At 35.1% G+C, this 27,226-nt stretch overlaps 2 protein-coding genes across 2 annotated transcripts in view; one reads left to right on the top strand and one right to left on the bottom strand.

The window, feature by feature from the left end:
* ERp60 (disulfide-isomerase A3) overlaps positions 1 to 4,634 on the top strand; it is a 43,621-nt gene extending 38,987 nt beyond the window's left edge. Inside the window, exon 10 of the mRNA XM_081747736.1 lies at positions 4,017 to 4,634. Coding sequence (XP_081603862.1) covers positions 4,017 to 4,121 — 105 coding nt within the window. The 3' untranslated portion in view covers positions 4,122 to 4,634. The remainder of the gene's footprint in view (positions 1 to 4,016) is intronic.
* Positions 4,635 to 18,431: 13,797 nt separating this feature from the next.
* Positions 18,432 to 26,743, bottom strand: LOC145677026 (27 kDa hemolymph protein-like). Its single transcript, XM_081747733.1, has one exon. It carries the CDS (start codon positions 26,249 to 26,251, stop codon positions 25,373 to 25,375), a length of 879 nt encoding a protein of 292 aa, XP_081603859.1. The 5' UTR covers positions 26,252 to 26,743; the 3' UTR covers positions 18,432 to 25,372.
* Positions 26,744 to 27,226: the final 483 nt, after the last annotated feature.

Below are 27,226 nucleotides of genomic sequence, written 5' to 3'. Positions count from 1 at the left end.
AGGGAGTATTGTTAGGTACTGTAAAAAGTTGGTTGACAACGATAGGCTACGATTGATATTTCGTGCATTTAAAAAAAATATAAAAATAAATAAAAGTTAAAAATAATTACAAATGGCGATTTACTACATTATATATTCAAAAAGTTAATTTAGGATATTTTAATTCGTAACTCCCATATTAACAATTGTATTCTTGCTCATAGCAACTTGTAATACGTGTAAAGCACAAAATTTTTCCATTAACTATACAGGAATAAAAAAAGATCAAACCTAAGAATCCGAAGCCTATTGATAACTGGACTAAGTTGGTGTATTATTTATCCGCAATCTGGAAATGCCGTACCATATTAAGATGTAACGACTCTCAACCTGTCAGAGACACATTTGATTAAAGAAAGGACTGCTAGTGTATGTTTCTTCACTTACAAAATACATAATCAAATTTTAGACAAGAGAGTACAATAGAAACATGCATGTCTCGTTCGAATACTAATTAGTGTGATGAAGTGATTACTCCTTCAATTTTCATGTAACTGCACCATTAAGATATCAATCTAATATCCTAATCACAGAAAGTGAGTTCCTACTTCACTATATGCCTGTGATTGAACATGTAGTGAGGTATACTTTTAACAGCATAGTATGCGTTCTCTTATTGTACCTATATAGTATGTTTTAGACTATTAGGCATCCAAAAATTATCCTCGTATTTCTACGTGGCGATCATGCGTGCGATTCTTGTTAATCTTTCTCAATTCGTTCTTAAATGCTGCGCCTTTCCTAGCAAGATATGGAACTGGCGTTGAAAAGTCTACAAGAGCATAGCTTATTATAATAGGACGAATGTTCCGTGATTTGGTTTTATATATTTGTATTCTTTACCTAGTCTAGTCATAAATACTGTTACAAAGAGAAGCTCAACACCAGCAATAAGAGAAAAGGGAATTTAATATACATATAGTATGTGAAGCACGATCTGACAAGTTTGCACTAATCATATTTCAAAATATCCGCCGTTAGCACGCACTATCTCCAGGGGAGTTGATATCACTGCAGCCAGCAAACAGAGCTTCAAACTGGCAACTGTGGAATGACACTTCTTACACGCAATATCCTCAACTACTGTCCACAGTTTGTAATCCAAGGGATTAAGGTCAGGGCTGCTAGAGGACCAGTCCTCAGTGGATATGAAGTCAGGCACGTTGTGCGCCAGCCACCCCTGGGTTGACTTTGCATTGTGAACAGGACCCAAGTCTTTCTGGAAAGTCCATGTGGGTGTTCTGAAAAAGGTTGATGGTCAAGTCCTTCACTATAGGCTCCAGCAGTGTTTTGGTACACCCGGGCACTAGTTTCACTCCTTTCTCACAAAAATAAAGACGGGTGGTGTCAGCATAGCTCAGTTCCCACATCATGACGGACGTGGGATGATGCTCTCTGAATTTTCGGAACTTTGCCCTTGGCTTTGTGAACTGTTGACGTATACACCTTACTTTAGCGATTGAAACACTCTTCGATAGTGAACAACTTCTCATTGTGAACAAAATCTCTGTGCCGAATTTGTGCGTACCGCTGAAGCGGGCGTTTACTTTCACGGTTCCTTTGCTTCATCAGAAAGTGTCCCGTTGACCGTCGGTAGGCTCGAATACCAATATCGTCCTTGAGTAGCCTGGAGATGTTCATCTCACGGGCCATTATTGTGTGCCTCCGTACGGGACTTCTCATACGCGCCACCACTGCTTTCACAGCTTCTAGAGTACTTGCAGTTCGTGGTCTGCCAGCTCTCAGACCCGCTTCTAAACAGACCTAGTTGAGGAACTACAGTATGGTGCGGCACACAAACCTACGACTAATAAGCTTTTTTAGTGTCAAAAATTTCACTCGATGGTTTTCCAACTTTGTGTAGCGCTATCACTCGTACCCTATTTCGTACTCGCCCCATTCCATCCTGCCTGTACGGGTTACGTGTATCCCTTTGTACAGCGGCACTCTCCATGCATGATCGGTCGCACTTTTCACCTCTAGGTTCGTTCTTTCTACTCACAAGTGTTGCAGCCTCTGGTACTTTTCTAACAATATTTAGGCTAGATTAGGTATTGTGTGTTTGAAGATACTTTCTTTCAGATTCAGTTCTGCTACGAGGGTGGATCAATGTCTTCGGCGTTATGCCCTTAGAAATAAGATCCATCCTCGGAAATTTAATGTGTTGTTTCGTAGTCTTTAGTAGGATTACGCGTAAAATCTCAAGTATCTACTTCATTTTCTTTTCTAATTACAAGTATGTGAATGAACCGTTTTGTCATTTGCTGAAAATGGATCTTCTGAGCACCGTACAGTGATCAATTTCCTATTAAAAAAACAACTCAACACAAATCTATGAAGAATTGGTGAGTACGTTCCATGGTTCTTCCCCATCATATTCAGTTGTAAAGAGATGGGTCACGAATTTGAGCTTGGCAGTCATGTATGGACGCACCAAGTGCCGGTCGCCCATGCACAGTGACGAGTGAAGAAAACTTAAACAAGATCCATGTTACCGTTATGACTGATCGAAGAGTGACTAGACGCAAAATCGTAGAGGAGACTAACGTATCATATAGCACAGTGTAGTCAATATTGGTCGATATTCTACGCATGAAAAAAATTCTTCTCGATGGGTGCCAAGAATGTTGTCCATAGATCAGAAGAGGCAGCGAGTGGCCTGTTCCCAGGAACTTTTGGCCAGGGTAAAGTGTAATCCAGAAAAGTTTTACAAGCAATTTGTAATCATGGATGAGACTCGGGTCCATCATTTCGATCCGGAGACGAAACTGCAATCTATGGAGTGGGAACACCATGGTTCTCCATGCATCCGTAAATTCCGCGTCGTACCCAGCGCCGGAAAGATAATGGCATCAGTCTTACGGAATACTAAAGGGATGGTATTCATTAACTATTTGCCACGTGGATAGACCATCACAGGTAACTATTACGCCAACCTAATCCGAAGCTTGCGCGAAACCATAAAGCAGAAACGAAGAGGAAAGTTGTCAGGTAAAGTGCTCTTCCATCAAGACAATGCTGCGGTCCACAAGTCACCAGTTGCAATGGCAGCTATTCATGATGGCTTCGAATTGATCGAACACCCATCCTGTTCACCAGACTTGGCCCCAAGTGATTTCTACGTATTTCTGAATTTGAAGGAGTAACTGCGGGGAAAGATATTTGACAGTGATAACGATGTCATGTGTGCGCTAGAGTATTTGGACCGTCTCAACACTTTTAGGAAGACTGAGAAATAAACAATGAAAATAATCTCTTCTTTCTACTCCAGGCGAAAAATTTATTGATCCTCCCTCGTACAAGTAACTTTTTTCCTTTCTTCAGTGTAAGCAAAATGGAATTGAAATGTCATGACTTTGTGACTCAAATTTTGTCGTGAAACTACTCTGAACTATTTGTTCTGATTTATTAGAAAGTTGATAAATGAATGAAGATGAACATTCTAGAGTTGTGCAATGACGGTGAATTTTTAATCGACAAGAAAATTGAATGTAGCTTTCAAGAAAATTTTCAATTTTCAAATGTGAGATATCCAATGACGTGGAGAAAAAACTAAATAACTAAAATAAAATAAAGCTTTTGCTTATTTGGAGGGGAGGGAAAAGATTGAAATATTCCATGGATGAACACATTCTGGGCAGATTTTAAAATTAAAATTGAGAAATAGTTCGACTTGTTTTTCCTTTCCATTACTAGAACAGAAAACTATTAAATTAGTTATGAATGCTAAAGATTTTTGAGAACAATGGGCTTTCCTGCTTCAACGAATACTCTGTACAGCTACTGCAATAATAGTCCAGCAGCAGAAAGTTTTAATGGAAAGATTAGATGTTAGTATTGTCTATAGTGAAAGAGTAGGTGCCGCATTTTGTTCAGCAGAATTCTCATTTGCCGGTTTTGTAATTTAAATGTGAACTGAAACTTTTGGTGACTATTGTAGTTTTGTTGCTAATTCTTTTAATTTTTGTATATTTCAGGGTGGTCGAGAGCTTCAAGATTTTATAAATTATATTGCAAAACATGCCACAGAAGAGCTTAGAGGTTGGGACAGAAGTGGCACAGCAAAGAAAGAAGAACTTTAGAGGGAGAAGGAAAATTCTAAACATGTGTTGTGAAGACATTCTGAAGTATAACCGTAGAGGAAAAAAATGACAAAATGCACATAAGGTTGAATGTAAGAGTGAATGCAGAATGCAGTTCTTGTGATGTTGAAGTCTATAAATGTGGTAACTAGTGGATTTGTATCGTGTGATTGTCGGAGTGATATGGTGGCAAATTAGTGTGGGTGGAGATATAAACTATAGAGTAAGTGATAAACTCTTAGCCAGTTGTAGGTTTACATGACTGACTTAACGTGAACCGTTAATGCCCTAATTCTTCCCTTTTTTCATTTATATCTTTATGCTATTTACGTGACCGTGAATATTTGCATATTTGTTTTGAAACGTTTGTTCAGTTTGTAATGTTAATTTGATTTCATGTTCCATTCTGTATGGTTTCGGGGCGTTCTATGGGTATTTTGTACAAGTATTTTTCATTCAAAAGAATCAGCCTTGCATTTGTTTTATGAAAAATAAAGCAGTAAATTATGTCTATGTTAGTATTTTATTTTCGAAACCTGTTAATAGTGTACAACCAGCAGCAAAAGTTGTCCAACAAAAAGTCATTAATTTTAGCATCATTAGAATAAGTTCATTTTCCTTGATTCCTTTCTTAGTCTAATGCTATGTTTAGACTAGAATATTTAAGGTAATTAAAAGTATAGTTAAAACTGAAAGGGACACAGAAAACTTCTTTTGAAATAGGTACGAAGTTCTTCGAAAGTTAGTAAAGTCGCAGAACTTCGGCTAAGTCTACTATTGCATTAGTTTAGCTTTAAAGATGAAATTTGTTATATGTTGTACTAAATTCTGTCTGTAGAAGAATCTACCTTGGCGATATTTTGTTCATCGTTGATTTTACATTTTCATTTGGAGTTGTGAAAGTATTTTAAAATATTCAAAATCGTAGTAGATAACGGAAAAATTTAGCAATATAAGTACTGAGATATTCAATAAGATGTCATATAAAATTCGGTAAAGTAGGTTAAATATTCCATTCGCTTTATCAATCACTATATTCGTGTTCTTTTTTCGATATTTTAATACTAGAAGAATAAGTGAATATTTAATACTTACGTTAATAATAAGTGTTCCGAAGTTAATTTACAATTTGGCTGCTATGTCTATCTGGAGAATTGTATATTTTCTGGAACCTCACGTAACTGACTAGTGGTGGTGGTGGTGTTGGTAAGGGGGGGGGGGGGGCGGAAGGAACAGGGCAATGAAAAAGTATTCCTAATTTCCAATTTACTATGTTGGGAGTAACATTTATGGTAGTTTAATTGGAATCAACATATTTTATTCTCTTTGGTGTGAATTTCGGGAGAGTGCAACAAGTATCGGGTCTCCGGTTCACTGTCGATTCGCATAGAATACCAAATTTAAAAGTGTATTGGTCAGAACGGAATGAGTGACGTAGGTAGCTCACCGTAATAGCAAAGCGGATTCCAGGCCTAATCGCACTTCACACTGGGTAAAGAAGAATCGGTTGATTCCTTGGTAAGTTTCAAACCTTTAACAGGCTTAAATAGTAGTTAGGTTTGACTTGTATGTATGTGAGGATGTTCGTGATCATAGAGTTGGCCATTTCAATACAGTTTTCGCTTATCGAATAAACTATTCCTAAAGGAAGGTTGTTACGTATAAACTATTTGAAAAAGAAAAAATGAAATTCATATACATACACAGTAAGTTAGCATTCTTGTATGTGTTCAGACAGGTGCACCGATTTTGATGATTTGTTTGAGAGTATACTTTCTTGGTGGTAGGACATAAGTCTTTGGAGCTAGACCATGAAATTCCACAATGGCTGATAGTGTTATGTTATAATTAACAAACATAATTTATGCATGTTCACGCATAACTCCAACATATATTTACTGATATCTTTATTTTAGTTTCAAAGAGTATACTTTCTCGCAGATTGCATGTAAATTTTATCAGGATCTGGTTGTCTTTGCAGCTACACCATGAACTTTTGAACAGGTGACAGTGCGAATACTGTGTATGTTCACGTGTATTTCCGTAACCTGATAGATATCAGGTTGTCTAAAAAGTATCGAGTCTTAGGTCAAAATTGAAAAGACATTGATGTGACTTGAAGGTGACATTATAAAACTACTTGTACACCATTTTGTTCGAATTTCATTTTTCCGGCCAGACTAATCCCGTCGCTGTAGAACTTTTGTGGTTTCTGATTTAAAGAAAGAAGGAAAAAAAAGATACGTGGTTGTGGCAGGCCTCTAGTGAAACTAACGAAAACACCATTCAGGAAGTTCTGCAGTCCAAAACAATGACCATGTCGGTCCGGGCTATATACGGTGGATGCATTAAGATCTCCCAGCTAAGTTCTGAATTTTGGATGAATCGTTACAGATGTCTGTGGTCCGGCGTTGTCAGCGTGGTATAAAAATTTTCTGCTGACCAGTTCCAGCCGTTTCTTTTGAATTGCTAGGTTCACTTGCGCTAATTGACAGTCCGAGTTTTGGTCTCAGCTTGTAATGCACGATATTCCAATCCCACCACTCTCAGCATAACCTTCTTGGGAGTCAATATGAGTTTGCAACATTGGAGCTTCTCGCTTTGAGCATGATCTTTTTCGCGTATTGTAGGTTACCCACTTTTCATTCGTAATCAGTGGGGCCGCGGTGGCTGTCGTAGAGCGTTCGCCTCTGGTGCTTGGGGTCCCGGGTTCGATCCCAGCCTCCGCCAAGTGAACTTTGTGGTGGACAAACACTGTGTGCGTGGGTTTCCTCGGATTTCTCCCGTTTCCTCCCACTTCATCCCACCATTTCATTCATTACTCATCACCGTCTGCTTTAGTCTAACCGGCATATCCGTGGGACGTAAAACTCAGATTTCATTTTTCATTCGTAATCAATCGCTTCAGAAATGGCTAGAGATCGTTAAATTTCAGTAATATATAAATTAAACGTCCAATCAGGACATAAGTATTATTTTTAAAATCAAAAGGAGAGAACTTGTAATCTGTTAATTGTTGAAAGCAGAAAATATAGCTTTAACATTTTCTATGTCGACATGAAGGTGATATGTGGTAAATTAGGCTCCAAAATATTTTTTTTTTTTCATTACGCTAGTAACCATATTTTTCAGAAAATGTCATTTGGACTTTCCTAAGATTTGATAAAATTTAAAATATTTGGTCTAGGAATTAATTCGTGCGGTTTTTAATAAAAATTAAAGCTTTATTTCAAAAACAAAGTAAATGAATACGTTAACAAAAATATTGTCCATCGCTAGCCACTACTTTCTCCCATCTTTCAGGCAATTTACGGATTCCGTGTCGAAAGAATTCCTCATCTTTTGACGCAATCTAATCAAAGATCCATTTTTTCGATATTTTCTGAAGAAGTGAACTGCTGTCCAATCAAATCGTTATTCATGCAATCGATCAAGTAGTAGTCAGACGGAGCAGTGTCTGGTGAATATCGCGGGTGGAGTAACACTTTCCATCCGACATTTTCCAAATAGGTTTTGACCGGTTTTGCGACATGTGGTCGAGCGTTATCATCTTGATAAATAAGTTTATTATGCCTGTTATTCCATTCTGGTCGTTTTCAGGCCAGAGCTTGCTTCAAACGCATTAACTGTTGTCGATAGCGGTGTCCATTAATAGTTTCACCAAGTTTCAGAAGTTCATAGTACACCACACGTTTCAAATCCCACCATATATACAGCATAACCTTTGCACAATGAATATCTCGTTTCGGTTGTGAAGGACCTGGTTCACCTTGCTTCACCCAGGCCTTTTTTCGTTTAGGATTCTCGTAATGAATCCACTTCTCATCACCAGTTACAATTCGATGCAAAAATCCCTTCCTTTTCTGTCTTTGAAGCAGCAATTCGCAAACGGTTTGTCTTCTTTCAACGTCTTTCTTTTCAATTCATGTGAAACCCAATAAGACATCTTTTGAATCATTCCTATGGCTTTGAGACGTTTGGAAACTGTTGTTTGCTCAACTCCAAATGCTTCTGCAAGTTCGTCCTGCGTTTGACACGAATCCTGATCAAGCAATGCTCTCAATTCTTCATCTTCAAATTCTTTTGGCTGTCCAAATTGCTTTTGGTCTTCCAAGCTGAAATCACCACCTTTAAACCGTGCAAACCACTTCTGACACGTTCGCTCAGCTAGAGCATGGTCACCAAACACTTCCACTAAAATATGATGACTTGCGGTAGCACTTTTCTTCATGTTAAAGCAATGAAGAATAACTCCCCGCAAAAACACTTTATCAGGCACAAAATGTGCCATTTTCAGTTGAAGAAAAAATGTTGTTTCCGCTTCAAGCAACTGACATATACTAAACAAGATGCTCAATGACAATAGTTTTCAACGCATGTTTGGATCAACGAAACTATGGGACAATAAGCTAGTTACGCCATCTTTTGTAAAACCGCACGAATTAATTCCTAGACCAAATACAATTGCATTTAGCTAATTAGAAAGAAAAACTTGTTGATAAACAGGGCCGATAACTCACGGTTTCAACAAATGGGATCCTCCATTCAATCTCGCAACCATAGTGTCTCGGAGTGACAATGGAGATGACTGAGAAGTAACCACTAGTTTAAAACCCATAGGTATAGAGACCATTGTCTGATCAAGCATCAACAGCAATAGGTAAAGTGGGACATTGAAAAGCTAAAACTATCGATTTGCATACTTAAATATTCTCGTTATTTCTATATTTAACTTGGTTATAATTGCTTTAGTTTTGAATGAGTGTAGAAATTCTATTATGCAGCTAAGCTTACGTACTTTGTGAGGTGTCACTTAACATTAAATATTTACTTTGTTAGTAGGAAAAAAAAATCAAATGTACTACCTTTCTATATGTGCCAATTCCACAATATACCATTTGTCTCATTAATAAAACATTGGCATTCTTGACATTAAGATTGTAAGTAGTAATTCATTTACTAAACAGATTTTGTAATAACAGCATAAGCAAAAAGAAAATATCGTTGTTTGTGTACAAGAGTTACTAGTAGGTTGGATGGTGTGAAATTTTCTGGATAGCCTAATATGTATGGTACGGATTTCATAATGAAAGAAGTAATTGTTGTTATGAATCCAATAGTATCCTTTCAGAAGTAGGGGTGGAAAAGAATCTTATCTTTTGACTTGGGGGATTATTAGAATGTTTGAATAAATAGTAAGTGGATTATATATACATATATATTTCGTCTACAATAAAAGGAGAAAAAAATGAAACTCTCAGAATCGATTGAGTGTTGCATTATCTACGGCGAAGCAATCTCTAATTGTACTATTGTACCCAAATAAGAAATAGATAAAAGGTTTGTAACAACTGTTCCTCAACATATCCAACGAATGTTGTTGCTATTACTAATAGTAAAATAACGCCAACTCTTCATGTATGAAGGTATAAATAGGATCCATAATATATTCCACGACCAACATTAAGATGTGCGAAGCAATCTGCCAAAGTTGAACATCTCGACAAATGTGAATTACTCTATTAAAGGCTAATTCAGTACTTGAGAAAATGTAATGCTAGAAATAAACCTGTGGTACTTTGAAATTAAGCATACATCAAGAAGAGGAGCAAAATTTCATCAATATGAAATATTAACAGGTGCAGGTAAGTCTACTAGCGCATTATTTGCAATATTGAATAGAGGATGATGTAATTGATGCGACAAGTGTTAAAAGAGCAAAAAGGACCTTGATATAACCAAGTAATTCTGACTACTGCAATTAAAGTAATAAGTTAATATAATAATGTTTAGTACAACAGATGTTATGTACAATTTTATACTAGGAATTTCTTGATAGTCTAATATTAAATAAGGGTCGGGAATAGAAAACACATTTAATAGAGCCTCAATCAAACTGTTAATAGGATAGGAAAAAGTATTTAGTAGTAATAGTTTGCATGTTTAATGTAAATATTTCATTTGATGCCTGGTCTTGTTACATAAACAGTCTAATATACCTCTTAGAAAAACTAGGAAGAGAATACGAGAGAATCGGAAAATTGTCAGTTGAAATAATCAAGCCGGTAATGATTATATTAATAAGGATTTAGGATTTACATTTCTGGGTTTTCGGCATCTATGGCCATGTTAGTCCGGTACGTTTGAGAGATGACGTCCCTCGGCGATCACATTATCCTGAGAAAGGGAAGGAAGGAAGCGGCTTGGCACCTAATGTTAAGTAGCATCCCGGGATTTGCCTGCTGGCCTGAAAAAGCTTTCTACACTCATTTGACAAGTGCCCCCACTGGGACCGTTCACATTAAGTATCAGGCCCATTGATAAGAGGTGTAGTATGTGAATTAAGAGAAGACTTGAAAATGTTAAATTTATTAATAGTACTCGGGTTATTTTAATATCAAGATGTAGTTTTAAAATATTAGTTTTGAGAACTGAAAATAAGTGTTGGAAACTTTCTCTTGATACTGCAGAGTAAAATTCATTAATGGTTTTAATTATACCATAAAAGTTTATGAAAATACTATTGGTTTTCTTGTCATTTAATTATTTTAGGTATAGCATATTTCGTTATGCAGCTAAGTAAGCATTTATTGATAGTTCTCTGAAGACGAATCTATAGTAGTAGTAATTTTTCTTTTGCTTTCTTATTCTTTAAGAAATCTATATGTTGAAAATTAATTTTGTCTCCTACTTTTGAATTCTTTTAAATTATGATTAGTTTAGTTTTGCCTTATTGGCATATGTTTTATTTATTTATTTTAGGAAACAATATGATTTTTCGTTGGGAAGTAGGCTATTTGTGTGTGTATGGACTGAGATATTCTTTACTCTTATTAAGTATCGGAGCTATAATAATTATGGCTCGAGGATATTGTTCTTGATTTTGGGATGAGGCTATCAGCAGGGTGGCATATATATATATATATATATATATATATATATATATATAATATGTGTGTGTGTGTGCTAAAGATAAGGGTTATTGTTTATTTTGCCCTAGTGTAGCTTTTTCTTATTATTTATTAAAATATCTATATTTTTAGTTTACTTGTGATTACCAAAGGCACACGTTGAGGCTACCGTTAGGGTCCATTAAGCTGGTGTTTTGTTGAACCTCTAATGTATTTTATAGAGAATGTTGCAGTACATATAAATTTATTTATTATTAAAAAGTGCTGCTTATAATTTATATTTGTATTCATATGCACAGCATTAGACTGCTTATTTTAATTTGTATTCTTATTGAAGAGGAAGAGTACGAGAATACTTATTATTAATTTTAAATTGACTTCTTTCAAATTCATTAATCTTTTTTGTAAGTGAAAGATTTTTATAATTGTAAGTGCTTGAGTAGTTTAATATGTAAAATTTTAATTTGTGGTACTGACAGTCTCTCTACTGACTTTCATTTCCAAAATTCCAGTATATTCAGTGTAACTACCAGCAAAATTTCAGTACCAAATACAATCATTTTTTTAAAAGTTCTTTAGGAATAATCACACTTGATAATTTCAAGTTTGTAATTGTTTTACCATCAAAGAGATTTTATTTTTAGTAAAATTAGTTAGCCCTTTTTTTTTTTTTTTTAAATACAATGATTTCTTAAAGCATTTTTAAAGGGTTTCCGAACTGCCCTCACGGCTTTCCACTCCACTCCACCCATTACTTTAAATGTCTAATTACAAGATGTATACAGCTCTTGGAAAAGTTTACGATCTCAATGGAAACAAGATTGTTTCTAAGACTTAAAATAATTGCAAAAGAATTATTGTTGACAAATTACCAGTTTCATGATTTTTCCAGTATTTGAATCAAAATTCCAATATCAAAATTAAATTCCAGTATTTCCAGTATCAGTAGACACCCTGCACTGAACAAGATTGTGATCCTCGGGCCGTGATTTGATCCATTCTTATTTATGTAATTAGATTTGCATTTTTAAACGTTATTTCTTTCATTCGTAATAGGTTTATATTTTCTAATTGACAATTATAGTGTTTTTATCTAGTGGGAAATTGTCATTTAATAGAAACAAGAGTTACGATGACTCTCTTGATTATCACTTATATTTACAATATTCGTATTGTAAATTTCTAGTATAGTAATTTATTATATAGTGATCAGTAAATATGTTCTGATCACTATCTCAATCGTCTTATTTTACTAGTTTTAATATTTTTTTCAATATTATTGTTAATTATTTCCTCTATTTAGAATTCTACTCGTGTGAGATGGTGTGGGATTAGTATCATACTGTTATTTATCATCAAAATGTTAGATCATATAATGCTGGAATATCAACTGCACTTTTTAATCAAATTGGAGATGTTGCAGTTTTATTGGCCATTGCCTGAGTATTATTTATTTATTGTTTTGGAACTATCTTAAATAATAGTGGAAATATTTCCTTTGTTATATTGGCTGCTGTAACAAAGTGCCCAGATTCATTTTTCTGCTTGACTGCAGCTACAGAAGTGGCTCCAACTCCAGTATTCGCATTAGTTCATTCATCTATTGTGACTGCTGGAGTTTTATTGATTTTCTTTAGTGGCGTCTAACTAAATGTCTATGATGGAGATTTTTTATTATTATTGTCAGGCTTGACAATATTTATAGTAGACATAGGGGCTAATTATGAATGATTTGAAGAAAATTATTGCTTTAAGTCAATTAGAACTTATAACAATGTTATCGATTTTTTTTAAATAAACTAACTTACGTACTTATACATGTCCTATTTAAGGCATTGCTTTTTGTGTGTGCAGGTCCAATTATTCACGGTGTAGGTGACACTAAAAATACTCGGAGAATACGTGCCTTGTGGGGCAAATGCCTCTTACATTGTCATGTTTAAATGTATCTAACAGCACTCCGTAGCGTACCATTTTTAGCCGGGTTTTATTCTAGGAATTTAATCTTGAATATTTCTTCCCTATAATTAATATTTTTTTTTCCCTATAAGATTGTTTCACTCAATTCTACTTAGATTTTACTTAACAGGTAAAACATTCGGGGATCCCTTATTCCATTAGTGATAATAAGGGGTGAGTGATGTAAGGGAATGTTGGGATTAATAGTAATAATAATTTTAGAAGGTGCAACTTTAAGATGATTAATTTTTCTAGTGTTAATTGTATTGCACTGCCGTTACACTTGAAGATAGGCGCACTATTAGTTGGAGGAGTGGTTCTGTGAGTAGAGATTTTATTAGCAAGTTACGTTTCAACTAATTATAAAGATATTATGTTGGAGGTAATTATTTTATTAAAATTGATCAAGGCTGAAGAGAATCGATTAAGGCCCAAGGAATATATGAAAACTTTAAGAATGGTTCAATATTAAGCCAAGACTTTGAAGATACTAAGAGGAAATTGTTTCTCTAGGCATTCCTTGAAAGGATTTTTCTTTACCTCATAAAGGTAATATAATTTTGTTATACTTAGTGTTGTTAAAAAACGGTTCTTATACTTAGTGTTGTTAAAAAACGGTTCTTTTTGTTGTTTTTTTTCAATAAACTGTTCTTTTCAGGGTTTTTTCAAATGTCTGTTTTTTTCTGACTGTTATTTATTGATTTTTGTTGCAGATAAGTAAAACAATCAGCAGAAATAGTCGAAGCCCTCGTAACTTACAAATCGTTTGTTTCTTTGCACTTATACGAGCAAAGTTGTGTGGTTAACCCTTTCGAAAAGTCATTTTTGGAGCTTTCCTATATTTTCAGTTAGTAACTTATTGCTCAAAAACCATTTACCCGATTGATATGGTTAAAGCTTTTTTTTTTTTTTTTTTCGAAGAAAAGGGATGTGGTTATTTTTGTTACATTGCAGTGTTGCCAACTGGAGGGAAATTTTGCAACAAAAAAATCCCTAACCGAACTTCAAGATGTTTTGTATCTAGCACCACTGTTACTACATGGATTCAACTCTCCTAAAACAATTCTTTGGTGTCTTGACAAGGCACAGTGAAAACCTGAAGTCACTGGCTTCCGCACAGAGAGAAAGAAAAAATTCTGTCACCATACACATGAAATTTTTACACCACTTATATCTCAGAAGCAAAAATGAACAGATAGGCCGGGGCTACAACTTCCCTAATGATCCTATTGAAACTTTTTATTGTGTGTTCTGTACACCAAAGAGGAGGCTTTCAGGTAAGTTGTATGTCTGTTCCAATGTTGCCAACAAGAGGAAAATAATAGAGGGGAAAAGGGAAATTTTCCGAATTTTTTGGTTGGAAACACTGCCACCGGGCAGACGCAAACTGCCTGAAAACAAACCTTGGTACCCCACCAATATATCCTACAAGTATCATGGTAATATCAAAGCAAGCATGAAATTTAAAAAAAAAAAGTTTCATTCTACTCCAGAAATTCAATTTTTTTTTTTTTTTTTTTTTTTTTTTTACCATTTACAGAACAGATTACAAACCTCAACTGTACTCTCCCTAATTATCCTATTGAAACGTTTTATGGTGCGTTGAGTAGGTCAAGAACAAATCTTTCATACAGTGGTGCGTTTGTTCCAATGTAGCCAACAAGAGGGAAATAAGACAAAAAGGGGATTTTACCAAAATTTCCCCCTAAAATCGGGAATTAAAGTTTTCTGTAGCTGGCAACACTGCTCCAGATACAAACCACCTTAAACTTTGGTATCACTCTAATATATCCTTCAAGTATCATGGCGGTATTTAAGAAACAAAGCTTCTAATCACAAAAAATAGATTACGGTAAACAGAAAAATAGGGAAAACTAGAAAAATTAAGGGTTAGAACCTAAATACGAATTTTTCGTGCGCCTCCTAATTACCCCATTGTAACGATCTGTATCCGCTCTTGTTTAATAAGGACCAGTGTTCGACTGGCAGTAAGTTGAATGGCGCTCGGACATATAGACACAGATTTATAAAAAAAAATCTCATTTTTTGCCCAATTTAGGGAAATTTTAATTTCCCTAGTTTGCAACATTGCTCGTAGGCCCGTCCAATTGATCCCATCAATTAGGTATCCATCCAAGGTATCTACCTAACAAATCTTAAGATCTCTCTTCAACGAAGGAAACCACAGGGTAAAAAAGGAAAATTCACGAATTTTTGACTGCGCTGAAATTTGAGAAAGAAATTCGACAACCAGAAGAAAAAGAAACTAATATGATAAACTATGGTTCAACTTGGGTTCAACTATATTTGGCAAAAAAAAAAAAAAAAAAATCCCGATACCTTAATTTGTATACACACAGGAGCTTATTAAAAAAGTGACATACCCGTGTACCACTGACCACCTGGGTCCGAAAGGGTTATTGTACATTTGATAACATTTTTTGGTTAGTAACTCGTTTTATTGTAGCAGTTATAATGTCGAATAATAATAGCATCGTTCTTGTAACAATAACTTTATAAGGAAACTTTTCTCTCTTTTTTTTTTACATCTTAGTTCCAATACTGTTGCTGAGAAATATCGGCGTTTTAAGGCTTTGTAGTCCTTATTACATTTAACGAACAATTATAAACAATACATCAAGTAAAAGAGTACCCTAAACAGTTTTTGCTACAAGTCTTCATTCGTCACACAGCACACATCGAGTCGATAGACGAGGAAGGCCCATAAACTTTCCGCCATATGGCACAAAAACACATTCAATTTAGGGGTGTCTCGTTGTAACTGTACCACCATCTGAAGATTTGCTGACCGCCAGATGCGAACATTAGGCGAAATGTCGATTTATCACTGAAGGCGACACAATCTAGAAAATCTTCATTGTCATGCAGTAATATTTCATTTGCAAAGTTGGCACGTAAAATGTAGTCTGTAGGCTTTAGACCTTTAACAACTGTAAACGAAAAGGACGTATTGTAAGCGTCTTAACATGAAGGCCATGGAATCCTGTTGGTATAAAAAATTTCGAGCCATAGATGGCACCTGCCATAATGAATGGAGCTTCATAATATTCATGTGCTTGAAGAACAGTAAAATATAGTCGCTGAGAACTTTAATTTGACCTCATTTTTCTGTTTCGCTGTATGTGACAATAGATTCGCAGATAAAATATCGATCGAGTAAATCTTTTTAAATCAGATTATGTGGTGGTCAAACATCGAGTTTTTTGTAGCCAGCCTTCCCTAAAGGGTTTAACACTGATGAATATGTTAGGCCATTGATGATATCATGATGCCTTATATCCCAGTCTTGCTCGACCTTTGCCATCCCCTTTTGCTGTGACTGGTTGCCCACTGCAAGGAGCATCTTGGACACGGAAATTTTATGAACGAAAGCGATTCAAACAGCTTTTGGATGTTGCATATAACGTATCTTGCCCATGAACAGCAAACATTTCTTCACGGACCTGCGCAGCACTTGCGCCTGTAACGACAAACAATTGTAAAATGTAGCAGTGTGTTGCGGAGAGTTTACTGATTCACTGGACTAGACCCTAAAGTCTGATTATAAAGTATTCCAGCATCACAACTCCAGCTGTTAAGTGGCGTTAGGCTTGACCTGCTGCGACTCACTCGGAGATTAAGGAAATAAATGCCGTGTCGTGTGCTTAAGGGCATTCAAAACTAGAAACAAATTGAAGTTTGGAGAAGCACGTGGTACGCTGTTGCCACTTCGTGCGCATCCCGGTAAGTCATCATCTGGAACTGTCCTGTGATTCTTAATGAAAAGGAGAATCTCTAAATATTGGTTTATTTGAACGGATGTTTGTCGTTCCAGTTTGTTCATGTTGGAAAGCGGGGAGGGGTGGCCTGTGTGAAATCACTCCCACGCACAAAGAAACGAAAGATTAAAATAGCTTTCTTCCTTCTGAAAACACGTGTTACTAGCGGCAACATTGGAATGTTAAGATCTTTTGTCAAGGAAACCCTCCATCCACTGTTGCTAAAATGACATTTATGATCAGACCCTCACTGAGTGACCGCAATAACTGTGACGTAGAGTCCCTTCTTCAAAACAAATCTGCACGTATTTTTAAGTTGTCCATTTGTTTCTAGTTTTGAATGCACTTTAGTACTTGCATGATACCAACTATTTCCAAGTCTTTCATTAATCATCCGTCTCCTTTATCCTAAAGGAAATGACTGTTGGGTATCCAATACTTCATTTTCACTTCTTTTAATTACTAAACTTAATTGTTGCATGCTAAATATACGATACATCAGTATTCGCTCAGAACAGAAGAATGTGTCAAATAGTTCATAAGTACATGGGAAATTACTATTAATAGTAGGTAAAAACTTTACGCTGTAAATAATTTACAATTACCATTAATTGCCCTTCAAGTTAAGGAAAAGACTGCCCAGTCTTGTTTATTCAAAGATATCTGTTGCTCCTTGAGAAGGCCTGTTAAGATCTGCATGGATCTAAATTACTGAATCTACATCCGTAACGCAGAAAATGAGAACATACACATACAATTCCTTTACTGTAAGGATAATTATGATTGTAAAAATAGTATACAATATATTTGTAGAAATAGTTTCGTGAATCGTATGTTATATACACTACTTCCATTAAGTTAACTATGCTAAATAAAGTCGAAAACCTATGCAAATTGCGAAATCCATAGAAAGATAATAATTCACTAATAGCTCATGTCAAACAATTTTGACTACTTCACCAAATTTTTATTTTATTTATTTATTTTTTAATCTCATTACCCATAAGACACAAGTCTTGTTAAGAACGCAATGGTGAAATGGAAATAGAAGCTCCTTAGAACAGTTAAGTCACTTCTTGAACCCACATAAAATTACATTTGCACTTCATACTTCTTAGTTTGAGAAGTAACGCAAAGCAAAAAAGTGCTCTGGCAGTTATTTGTACCCAAACGGTAATCACACCAACAGAAAGACTTGAATAATTAATACCACTTCGAAGAATAGTCATGAATGTGTGCAAATTTTATCAGCCATCTGCAAAGAAAATATACAAATATATGCGCATCTGCGCTCTACCTGTAAGCTTATCTGAAAGTCCAAACAAATGGAACAATCTTTGGTCACTTAAAACCCTTGTTTAAAATGAACATGCTTTGTTCTCTATTTCTGTCAATACGGCCTTCTAATGAAGTGTGCGTGGCTTTTCACTCTCCACCTTTCTACAAAAAAACGACTGTAGAATGCAAAAGTCACTTTGTCATCACATAGGTCATTAAAACTAAAGTTCATTTGAATCAATATATAATAAAGTGTTTTTAAATTGAGAATCATTACTAATAAATAAATGGAGCAGTAAAAAAACATAAGAAGAATCATTGGTCACACGAACTGTAATATCGCTGCCACAAACATTAGAATTTATCAAGCATAGAAAAAGAAATTAATGTTATGTATTTTATTCTTTCCATATACAAATACAATACACTGTAGAACTAAATAACTTTTTTAAATAATACAAAACACGTGTTTTGAAAACACTTCTCGCTTGCAATAAACAATTCTAAACATGGAAGTCATGGATAACAGGAGCTCACTAAAATAACCATGTAAAAATCAAATAACATGTGTACACTCAAAAGCAACAAAATACTCGATGTAGGTTTTTGGCCTACAATGATACCGACAGGATTAGTTTGTTAGTTCCTGTCACTGTAACCCTCTACATTTAAGACATACTCAGCTTTAATACCGTCAATGCTCTTTGATCCTTTTTGCATATATTTAACCTTTTTGAAAAGTCTAAAAATTACTACAGCTTTCTCCTTTACATTGGAGGCTTCTTTAAATCATTTATGGACGGAAACTCATGTTGATTACAAAATAATAATACTAATAGTAATAACAATAAAATACTAACATCTGGAACGAATGAAAAAAAAATGTAAATTAAATCTTTCAGCTTAACGTCTCACGATTATGCCATTTTGGTTAAGGTAAAAAGATGGAAGAATTTGATAGAATAAGAACATGGGAGGAAACTGTAATATCCCGAGAAAACCCATGGACACGATGCTGTCCGCCTCAAAACTTGGCCGGGGATCGAACCAAGGACTCCATGCACCAGAGGTAAACACTATCACTGAGCCACCGTGATCCCCAAAAGAAAAAAATGGTACATCAAACTGAAAACCTTTATACAACGGATGACCGGAAAACTTCCCGACATAAGAGAAATTATACATGTATATAATTCTTCAATTCTACGTAAAATTTGAAGCGTTGCACATTCGTACGTATTACAAAAATCCATGAAACAGTCTAAGTAATTGAACTATAATGGCAATAATAATAATAAACAAACTTCCCGTTTTACATATTTCCCTTTAACGGATATCGGAAAGAAGGGACAAAAGAAGGAGCAGTGAATTCTATTTGAAAAAACCTGGTTTTAAACTTAAAAATATTGAATGTATTCTCGTAAAAAAAGATCTAACGTACGAATGCAAATAACATTGAAAAAAAATTGTTCGAAGTACGGGCAAAATAAATCTGGAATAAAATACACATACAAAAACCTCAATCTTGCCCATAAAAACGAGCATGACATTTGCCTCCTAGGTATAGAGAAAAAAGAATATATCTGATTACATGGATACTAAATTATATATACATATATGTATAAAGAATTAAAAGTGTTTTAAAGATTCATATTTTGTATATAACTGTAATATGAACGCAACAATATGTCTTTTTTAAATAGCTGTCAATTAACGAAATATTTACAAAAGTAAGATCTGCATTGAAATTCTGAATCTTAATACTAGCTTCCAATTCATTGACAAATTTGAGATTCCATGAAACTGAAGTCTATTAATACTAGTTTCATCTTAATTTTCTCAACCAGCAATCTAAACAAAAGAAGTTCATATAAGGATACACATGTTACCGCAAATAATTATAGTAAGTACAGTGAAACATTTCACAAATTATCATGCACTTCAGTACTTTTTCAATTGCATTAACATACTTATTGTAAGCAAGGAACTTTGATTTGTACAGAATCAACCATTCTAGGTACATTTCCTTGCCACAAATAATGATAATGGTACATATGTTAAGTCTCTCCCTTATGGTTTCCAACACATCATCTTGAATTTTTGTGAACAGCAAACATAAGAAAAAAATAAGCCTTATCAGATAGATGGAAAGTAGGTTGCTTGGTTTTTTTAAAAAAAAAGTCACTAGATAAAAGCATTTTGTAATAAAGAGTACAAAATAAATAACTTTTAATTATCAGTAGAATTAAAATAAAAATATTATTTAAAAAGTAATTAGCAAGGAACACAGGCAGTATAATAGGTCATCAATTGCCTTTGAGTTCATTTTTCTAGACGCTGCCATAACTTAGACTTTTGGGTGATTCAAATTCTGGTCACAGTGTAATTTCTATGGATGGCAACACCGAAAAGGTTATAGTTAAGAAGCCGTACTTCCCATTTAGGGAAGGACGAGAAACGCCATACTTTCAGGAATTATTCAATGACTATCTAGGATGTTAAAAAGTAGGTAATAGACTGAGTTCTTGCCCTTGTACTTAGGGTGTCTAGGTAGTGCAACAGTAAGATGTATCCTCGTGCACGGGAGATGAGAAGTAGCTGTTCTTAACTATTACCATAGAAAATTCTTCCAATCCGTATTTTCGGGTGTAGAATAACATTATCTATTAATGAGGTAAGTTACATTTCATTATCTCTTTTCACTTACGAAAAACTGGCAAAAGAAAAATTGTTAGCTTTTGAAAAATATTTAGTAGTCTGCCCCCTTAAGCACTAAGAGCTTGATTTCTAAACTTGTCATACTGTTCACTGTTACCATGTTACGTACAAAAATTCAAGATCTACGATGGGACACGTTAAGAAGAGCCTTACATAAGTAGTTTAAATTATCCATGGTACAAAATTGAAAAATTCAGAGCACTAGGCTTAAATAAACTTATTAAATGTAAATCACTATGAAAGCATTTGAAAAACTGTGAACATCACTGGCTAAACTGTCGTGAAATTAACCTGAATATACATAAGACATCTATATGTCTGTACCACAACAACTGATAGTAAAATCAGAAACACATCAAACAATCGTCAAATACATATTTTCAAAAACAGTCAGACATTATGTAAATTTCGTTGAAAATTATATAGACGAGTATTATCTCCTTGTTAACGAATTCATTTGCCACTAGTCAATATATGGAATTCAAACGTTGTTCTCTCATATTCTGCTTAAATTCCATAAATCAACAGTGTAAATAACATTGACATACTTTATCATTAATATTCTAATATATATCTTACAAAAAACTGACAGCAGTCAAAAGTACTGAAAAAAATTAATTTTCCAAAAGGAAAATTATTACATCACAATAGGTCAGTAGTTATGTATTGAACTTCGTATGCAAATGTACTGTAAGTACAAATTTTAGATAACTTCAGTACTTAAAAATAAAAAAAAAAAAAATCACGTTTATACAGTTTCTACGTGGACTTCATTTATTTAACACTTATAAAAACAAATAAATTGCACATAAATATGAGCAACACGCAGCAACAGATCTGAATGTTTAGAATCACAGATAGTTCAACATGCGAAGTAATCTGAACAGAAAATTCTGGACAGAATAGTATTCCCTGTATAGTGGCATCAGTTGATACGAATCTAACTTCTGCCGTATGCATCCCAAAATGTGAAGCCACTCCGAATCAACTTTAATATCGTCTTTTCTGTTTTACTAGAACTTCATCTTACTGTAAATTGCAGTAGAAGAAACGCTACAAACTCAATCGTGAACATACATATCGTTCTTAATCCACCTACAATACTGCAACAATACTGATCTACTTTCCAACATCGCTCGATCACAGAAATTTCATTACTGAAGTGGAATGACCTAGTTTCAAATTTTGATTATCTTGCACTAATTTCCTACTCTACGAAGTATTTTGGATGAGAGATGACGTCCCTCAGCGATCACACTGCCCGGTAATTTGAGGAGGAAGGAAGGAAGCGGCCGGGGAACATAATGTGAAGTATCATCCCGGTTTTTGCCTGGTGTGCATAAGGGAAAATTCACTCAGGGTGGCTGGCTTGAAAAAGCTTTTTGTACTTTTTCGACCGACAGTTCCCGCTGGGAAATGAACCCGGGACCATTCGCATCTAAGAAGAGTGTGTTAGCGACTACGCTACGCGGGGCTAACCCACCGAAGAAAAATGAAGTGTGTACTATCCACTGAGTTCTTCAACCAAATCTTTTTGTTTGATTCTTTTTTCCTATTCCGAACACACAGCATACGAAGCGAGGTAAGTTTAGTAAAATTTATCTCGTTTAGATTCACTTCATGAACTACCCTCCAACTCAATTTATTTCTTACAAAACTTTTTTTTTTTTTTTAAAGACATTCGGGTACGGAACACTATACACCAGAAAGTGCAACAAAAAAAATAAAATTTAATTTGAACGAACCTTATAGCATTGTGTATCTAACATTATAGGACGTATGACATTGTAATTGCGTTCCACAGTCAAATAGATCAACCATGACAGAAAGAAAACTCAACGTGAAAGGAGTATTAATTATTAAAGAAACAAAATTTCCGATGGTAAAATGATACCTTAACACTTTCTCATTCTTCACAAAACTGATAACATTATTTTGGGACTGTCATGGTCTACCAGCTACCTGACAGATAAATCAATATTTTTACATCCCAACTACACGAAACAAACTATTTAACGATTACAAACACAACTATGCTAACAGCAAACAATTATGTAAGAACAAATACGGATGACAGAATTTAAAGATGCAAGTACGCAGATATTATTCTATAACTCGCTTAAAACCAGAAAATAAACTTTTTCTAGCTTGAATTTAATACATTCCTTTCCGTATACCAAATTCCCAGTCGCCATAGCACAAATAAAACAGAACAGAAAATATCAACTGCCTATTCCATAGCAACAGAGCACGTATACCGCTCTCCAACAACATTCATGTATATTCACAATTTTCCCAATTCCGATGACAAATGGTTCCGAAGATAATCCATCTTCTTTAGTTAATAAGGCATACCCCCTCTACTACGTATCCACACCCGTTTTCCTAAGTATACAGTCTCCACATATATAGTACACTTCATATAGTTTTCAACACTTCAGACGTTGTCACCTTCAGTGTTTTCACAGTAAACGATGGACGTTCAATCCAAAATCTTTGTATAGCATGGGAATTCACACCACAGAGTGTAATTTCGTTAGGCACTTTATAATATTCACTTTGGTTCCCAGAAAATCAGGTTCCGCATAAATAAGAAGCAATCTTCAAACATTAAGTTAGTAAACAGCATACGTATATTTAACATGTGCAGGTCAAATTTAGGCACACCACTCGAAATAACTATTGAAAAATTATAATCCTTGCATTCATTTCCTTCTTATTGTCCTCCAAAACATGACAATACCCCATTGATCATACGTGAAATGTAAGAGGGACACCAGAAGCTATTGTATAACGATTTAGGTATAAATACAGCGTACCAACATACACTACAAAAATTACAGTGCAAAAGACACAAAGCAACTTGTGCTAGGTGGTCAATAAAAAGCACGAATGCTAACCGAACCAGGGCTGGACGAAGACGTTTTACCCACGAGGCAAGGGGTAGTAGGCGCGTTAGCGATGGTGATTATGCGCATGGACAATACGTGGGTTTTCGCAGTGATACGAGTTCCTATAGCAGTCGTAATGGTTTTACACTAGTAATGCTATACTTGTAAACATAAAATACAGCTTTTTTACAGTGTGCAGAAATATTCCGCCGGCGGAATATGTCTAATACAGTCATCTTGGGTTAACTGCTGTATCGCTGGACCAATTTTAGGAAATTTACCGGGTCAACTGGAGAATTTATTTAAGTTTGTGAGGAAGAATCAGTGAAAGGCAGGTAAGGGCAGCATAGAAAAAGTTAAGAAAGTGGTTGTATTTGTTAGTTCTTTTTGATGTAAGCGACACTGTATATGGAGGTGTATGGACTATTTCGCGGATAGGTAGCTACACTTGTTATGATACAGTGGCACGAAAGAAATGGCTCGTGTATGTCAAGCTGTGACAGACTGTAAATGTACAGAAAAATTTGGGAAAGCGTAATTTGCCCATTTCATGTCAAGAACAGAATCCAACCAACTATTGCGGGGCTTCAAGCCCGTTCCTACTATTACTACTACTACTACTTATACTATGGATCCGTAAAGTAAAACTGCGCGCCTAATGTAACTTAATGTAGTCCAACCAAATATTACCGTACGTAGTACTTTTGTTCGATTTTGAAATTGGTCCGGCGATATAGCAAATGCAGTCATCTTTCATATACACCCACTCATTTTAACCGTCGTAAAGCACTTATGATGATTCTAAACCAGTAATCCGACAGTTCTAAATATAAAATATAGCTGTATTACTTAATACTAGCAGGGTTCTAGAACGCTGGTCAGCATCCTCATCGAGTTGTAATAAAGCTAATAATCAACCTGACTACTAACCCGCCTTCACTCGTTACCACTCGCTCGGCATTAGTACGTGAATTGAGCTTTGATAAAGAAAGCAACCAACCTGGCTACTAACTCTTCACCTATATGTGCGGACGAGCATTCTAGAAACTTCCGTATATTTAATTCTGTCGCCTGTAAAAATTTTAGGATATAATATACATGAAGCTCCATCAGTTCCCGAAGGAGCAGGATGCTCATACTTTTAGGGATTATTCATTGAGTATGTACGAACTTACAAAGGGGATAACAAAGCGACTTTTATTTATTTATCGTCTAATACGAAAATTAAAAGGAACATACCTGTACTTTATATCTGCATGTGTAGTGCCCTTGTACTTTATCTATGACTATGTGTGTGTGTGGGGGGGGGGAATTTAACACATATCGCATGTCTTGTGCACATGAATACTTCTTACTATTGCACTACGTAGAAAATTTATGGTATTTCATATAGAAGTGGCAATAGAACACAGAAGAAACGCAGATCAGGGTGTTCTCATGTATACTATTACCAAATTTTATTCTTTATCAACACGTCTTTCCATGTAGAGTATTGCATTTTACCTGTTTATCTTGCAAAATGTAGTGTGCCTAAACTTGACCAGCGCCATTTAACAACTGCTACGTTCTTGTAGCAAGAGAAAATTCAATTAGAAAGAGTCAATATTCGTACTTCTGCGCGTCGAACTAACTGATACGGCCGACATCAACATTAGTTCAATTCAAAAATTATACGTAGAATCACACGTAATAGAACATTTTACGTAACCACTACCCTACAAGACGTGTCGGGCAAGCAACCACATTAAAACAATTGCAAAATTTGCACTCATACTGGGAAAATTGATGTTCGCAGAAGATACTCCTGCAACTTCATATTTGTCACAAGGTGATGCCTTTCTAATGAAAGTCCACATACTATTAACAATATTTGCTGGTGTAGGTTCTTTACATTTTTCGAGACTTTCGACTACGCACTTCTGCATTAAATCGAATTCTCTGCATTGTTTCTCACCAACAACAAAAAATGGTACATCTATATTTTCTAAATCGTCTATGTCTAAATCATCTAAAGAAGTAATATTTTTAATACTATCTGGAACGTTTCTTTGCACAGTAGCGTTACCACACTCTTGAATATTCTCGACATTGTCCGCCAAACACTGAGGGCCACCCTCTGCTATAAATAAGGCAATTCTATCTCCACCTTTATGGCAAACGAAATTAATAAATGAATCAGTAACATCTGTTACTACTTGTTTAGTTTTGCGTTCTGGTCCTTTCAAACACACGTCTACCTCTGAAGTAAAATTCAAAACACAGTATCGCAAATTCGTTGACATATTGCAATATTTTTTAAACACTGCATCTAACTCACCAGTTGGTGTAGCTTTTTCTATTTCCTCTTTTACTTGAGTAACATTAATGTATGATAAAATACACGACGTAAACTCATCTTTGGCAGCTTTAAATGTGTCGACTGCTTTCTCTCCACCAACTTCACGACACCTTTTATATAATGCCTCTTCTCCCTTTTCCACAGTCCCTGCTGGAATCTCATTCAAGTCTGGGAAATCTGGCAGATTTGTTTCAAACGCAGCATCACATAAAGTTATCACAAAAATGATAAAAACTGATAAAATAAAGCACTTCATTTTCACTTAACACGAAACAATTGTCATCCAACGTTACATACGGCACACCGGCAATACTCCAATTTAGTTCTAACAGTTACTATTTCCGCTCTTATAATGTCTCAACTACAACCATCCAGCTCCAGCGGCTCAACAGTTCGAAGTTCACTTGCTTTCTAACACAATCAACACATACTCTCGTAGCTATTGTCCTTCGACAATGACTCAGCGACCTCCTGTTCTTACATAACGTGAACTCATCACGTGAACTTCGATGTGCGTTGCACAATACACAATTCGTACAATCGTTTGAAAAGTATTTTACTATAGAGATATGAACCTATTCGCTAGTACTCAAATGTATGTATTTGTTTGTTCTTAAGCAATCATAAGTTGCTTTGTGAGGCTGAGGAAAACCAATATTTATTCCAAACCAAATCCCCGCATCACAAACTTATAAAACTTCAAAGAAAATACCTCCAAACTCCAACCACAACTCGTTTCAGTGTTGCCAAAAGCAAAGTCAGGCTACAGCCACACGCGCTCAGTGCTGCCAAAACTGAACATTAAAAAATTTTTAAAAATAGCGGATTTGAAATATTTTCTAGCCCAATAATAGAAATGAATTAAGCATTTGTACTGTATCGCCGGACCACACGAAAATCGAAAAAGAAAATCTAGTATTTTAATATATAGATAATAATTGGAATAGTTTTATTTTCGAGTGCTATTTTTTAATATTCGCAATATTGAAATTTTTGAACTTACATTTTTCGCGTTTGAAAAAAAAGATATATCATTACTAGTAAAATTAACCTAATACATATTTATTTTTTCAATTTTTCCGGAAAATCGAAAAAAGCTTTTTCTAAAAAAAAAAAAAAAAAAAAAAAAAAAAAAAAAAACAGGTTGAAAATTTCCGGAAATTTGACAACACTAGTTTAGACACACTTGTACTTTGCCCAGCATTAAACTCTGATCTTAGTTCCGACGCAG

This window comes from Thermobia domestica, chromosome 2 (genome assembly GCF_964235325.1).
Source record: "Thermobia domestica chromosome 2, izTheDome1.hap1.1, whole genome shotgun sequence".
In the NCBI taxonomy this organism is placed as follows: domain Eukaryota; kingdom Metazoa; phylum Arthropoda; class Insecta; order Zygentoma; family Lepismatidae; genus Thermobia; species Thermobia domestica.
Note: the sequence above shows the minus strand (reverse complement) of the source record. Positions and strands in the feature narration are given on the sequence as shown.

Excerpts from the sequence above, each read along its gene's own strand:
- LOC145677026 (XM_081747733.1), bottom strand. The coding sequence starts at position 26,251 with ATGAAGTGCTTTATTTTATCAGTTTTTATCATTTTTGTGATAACTTTA.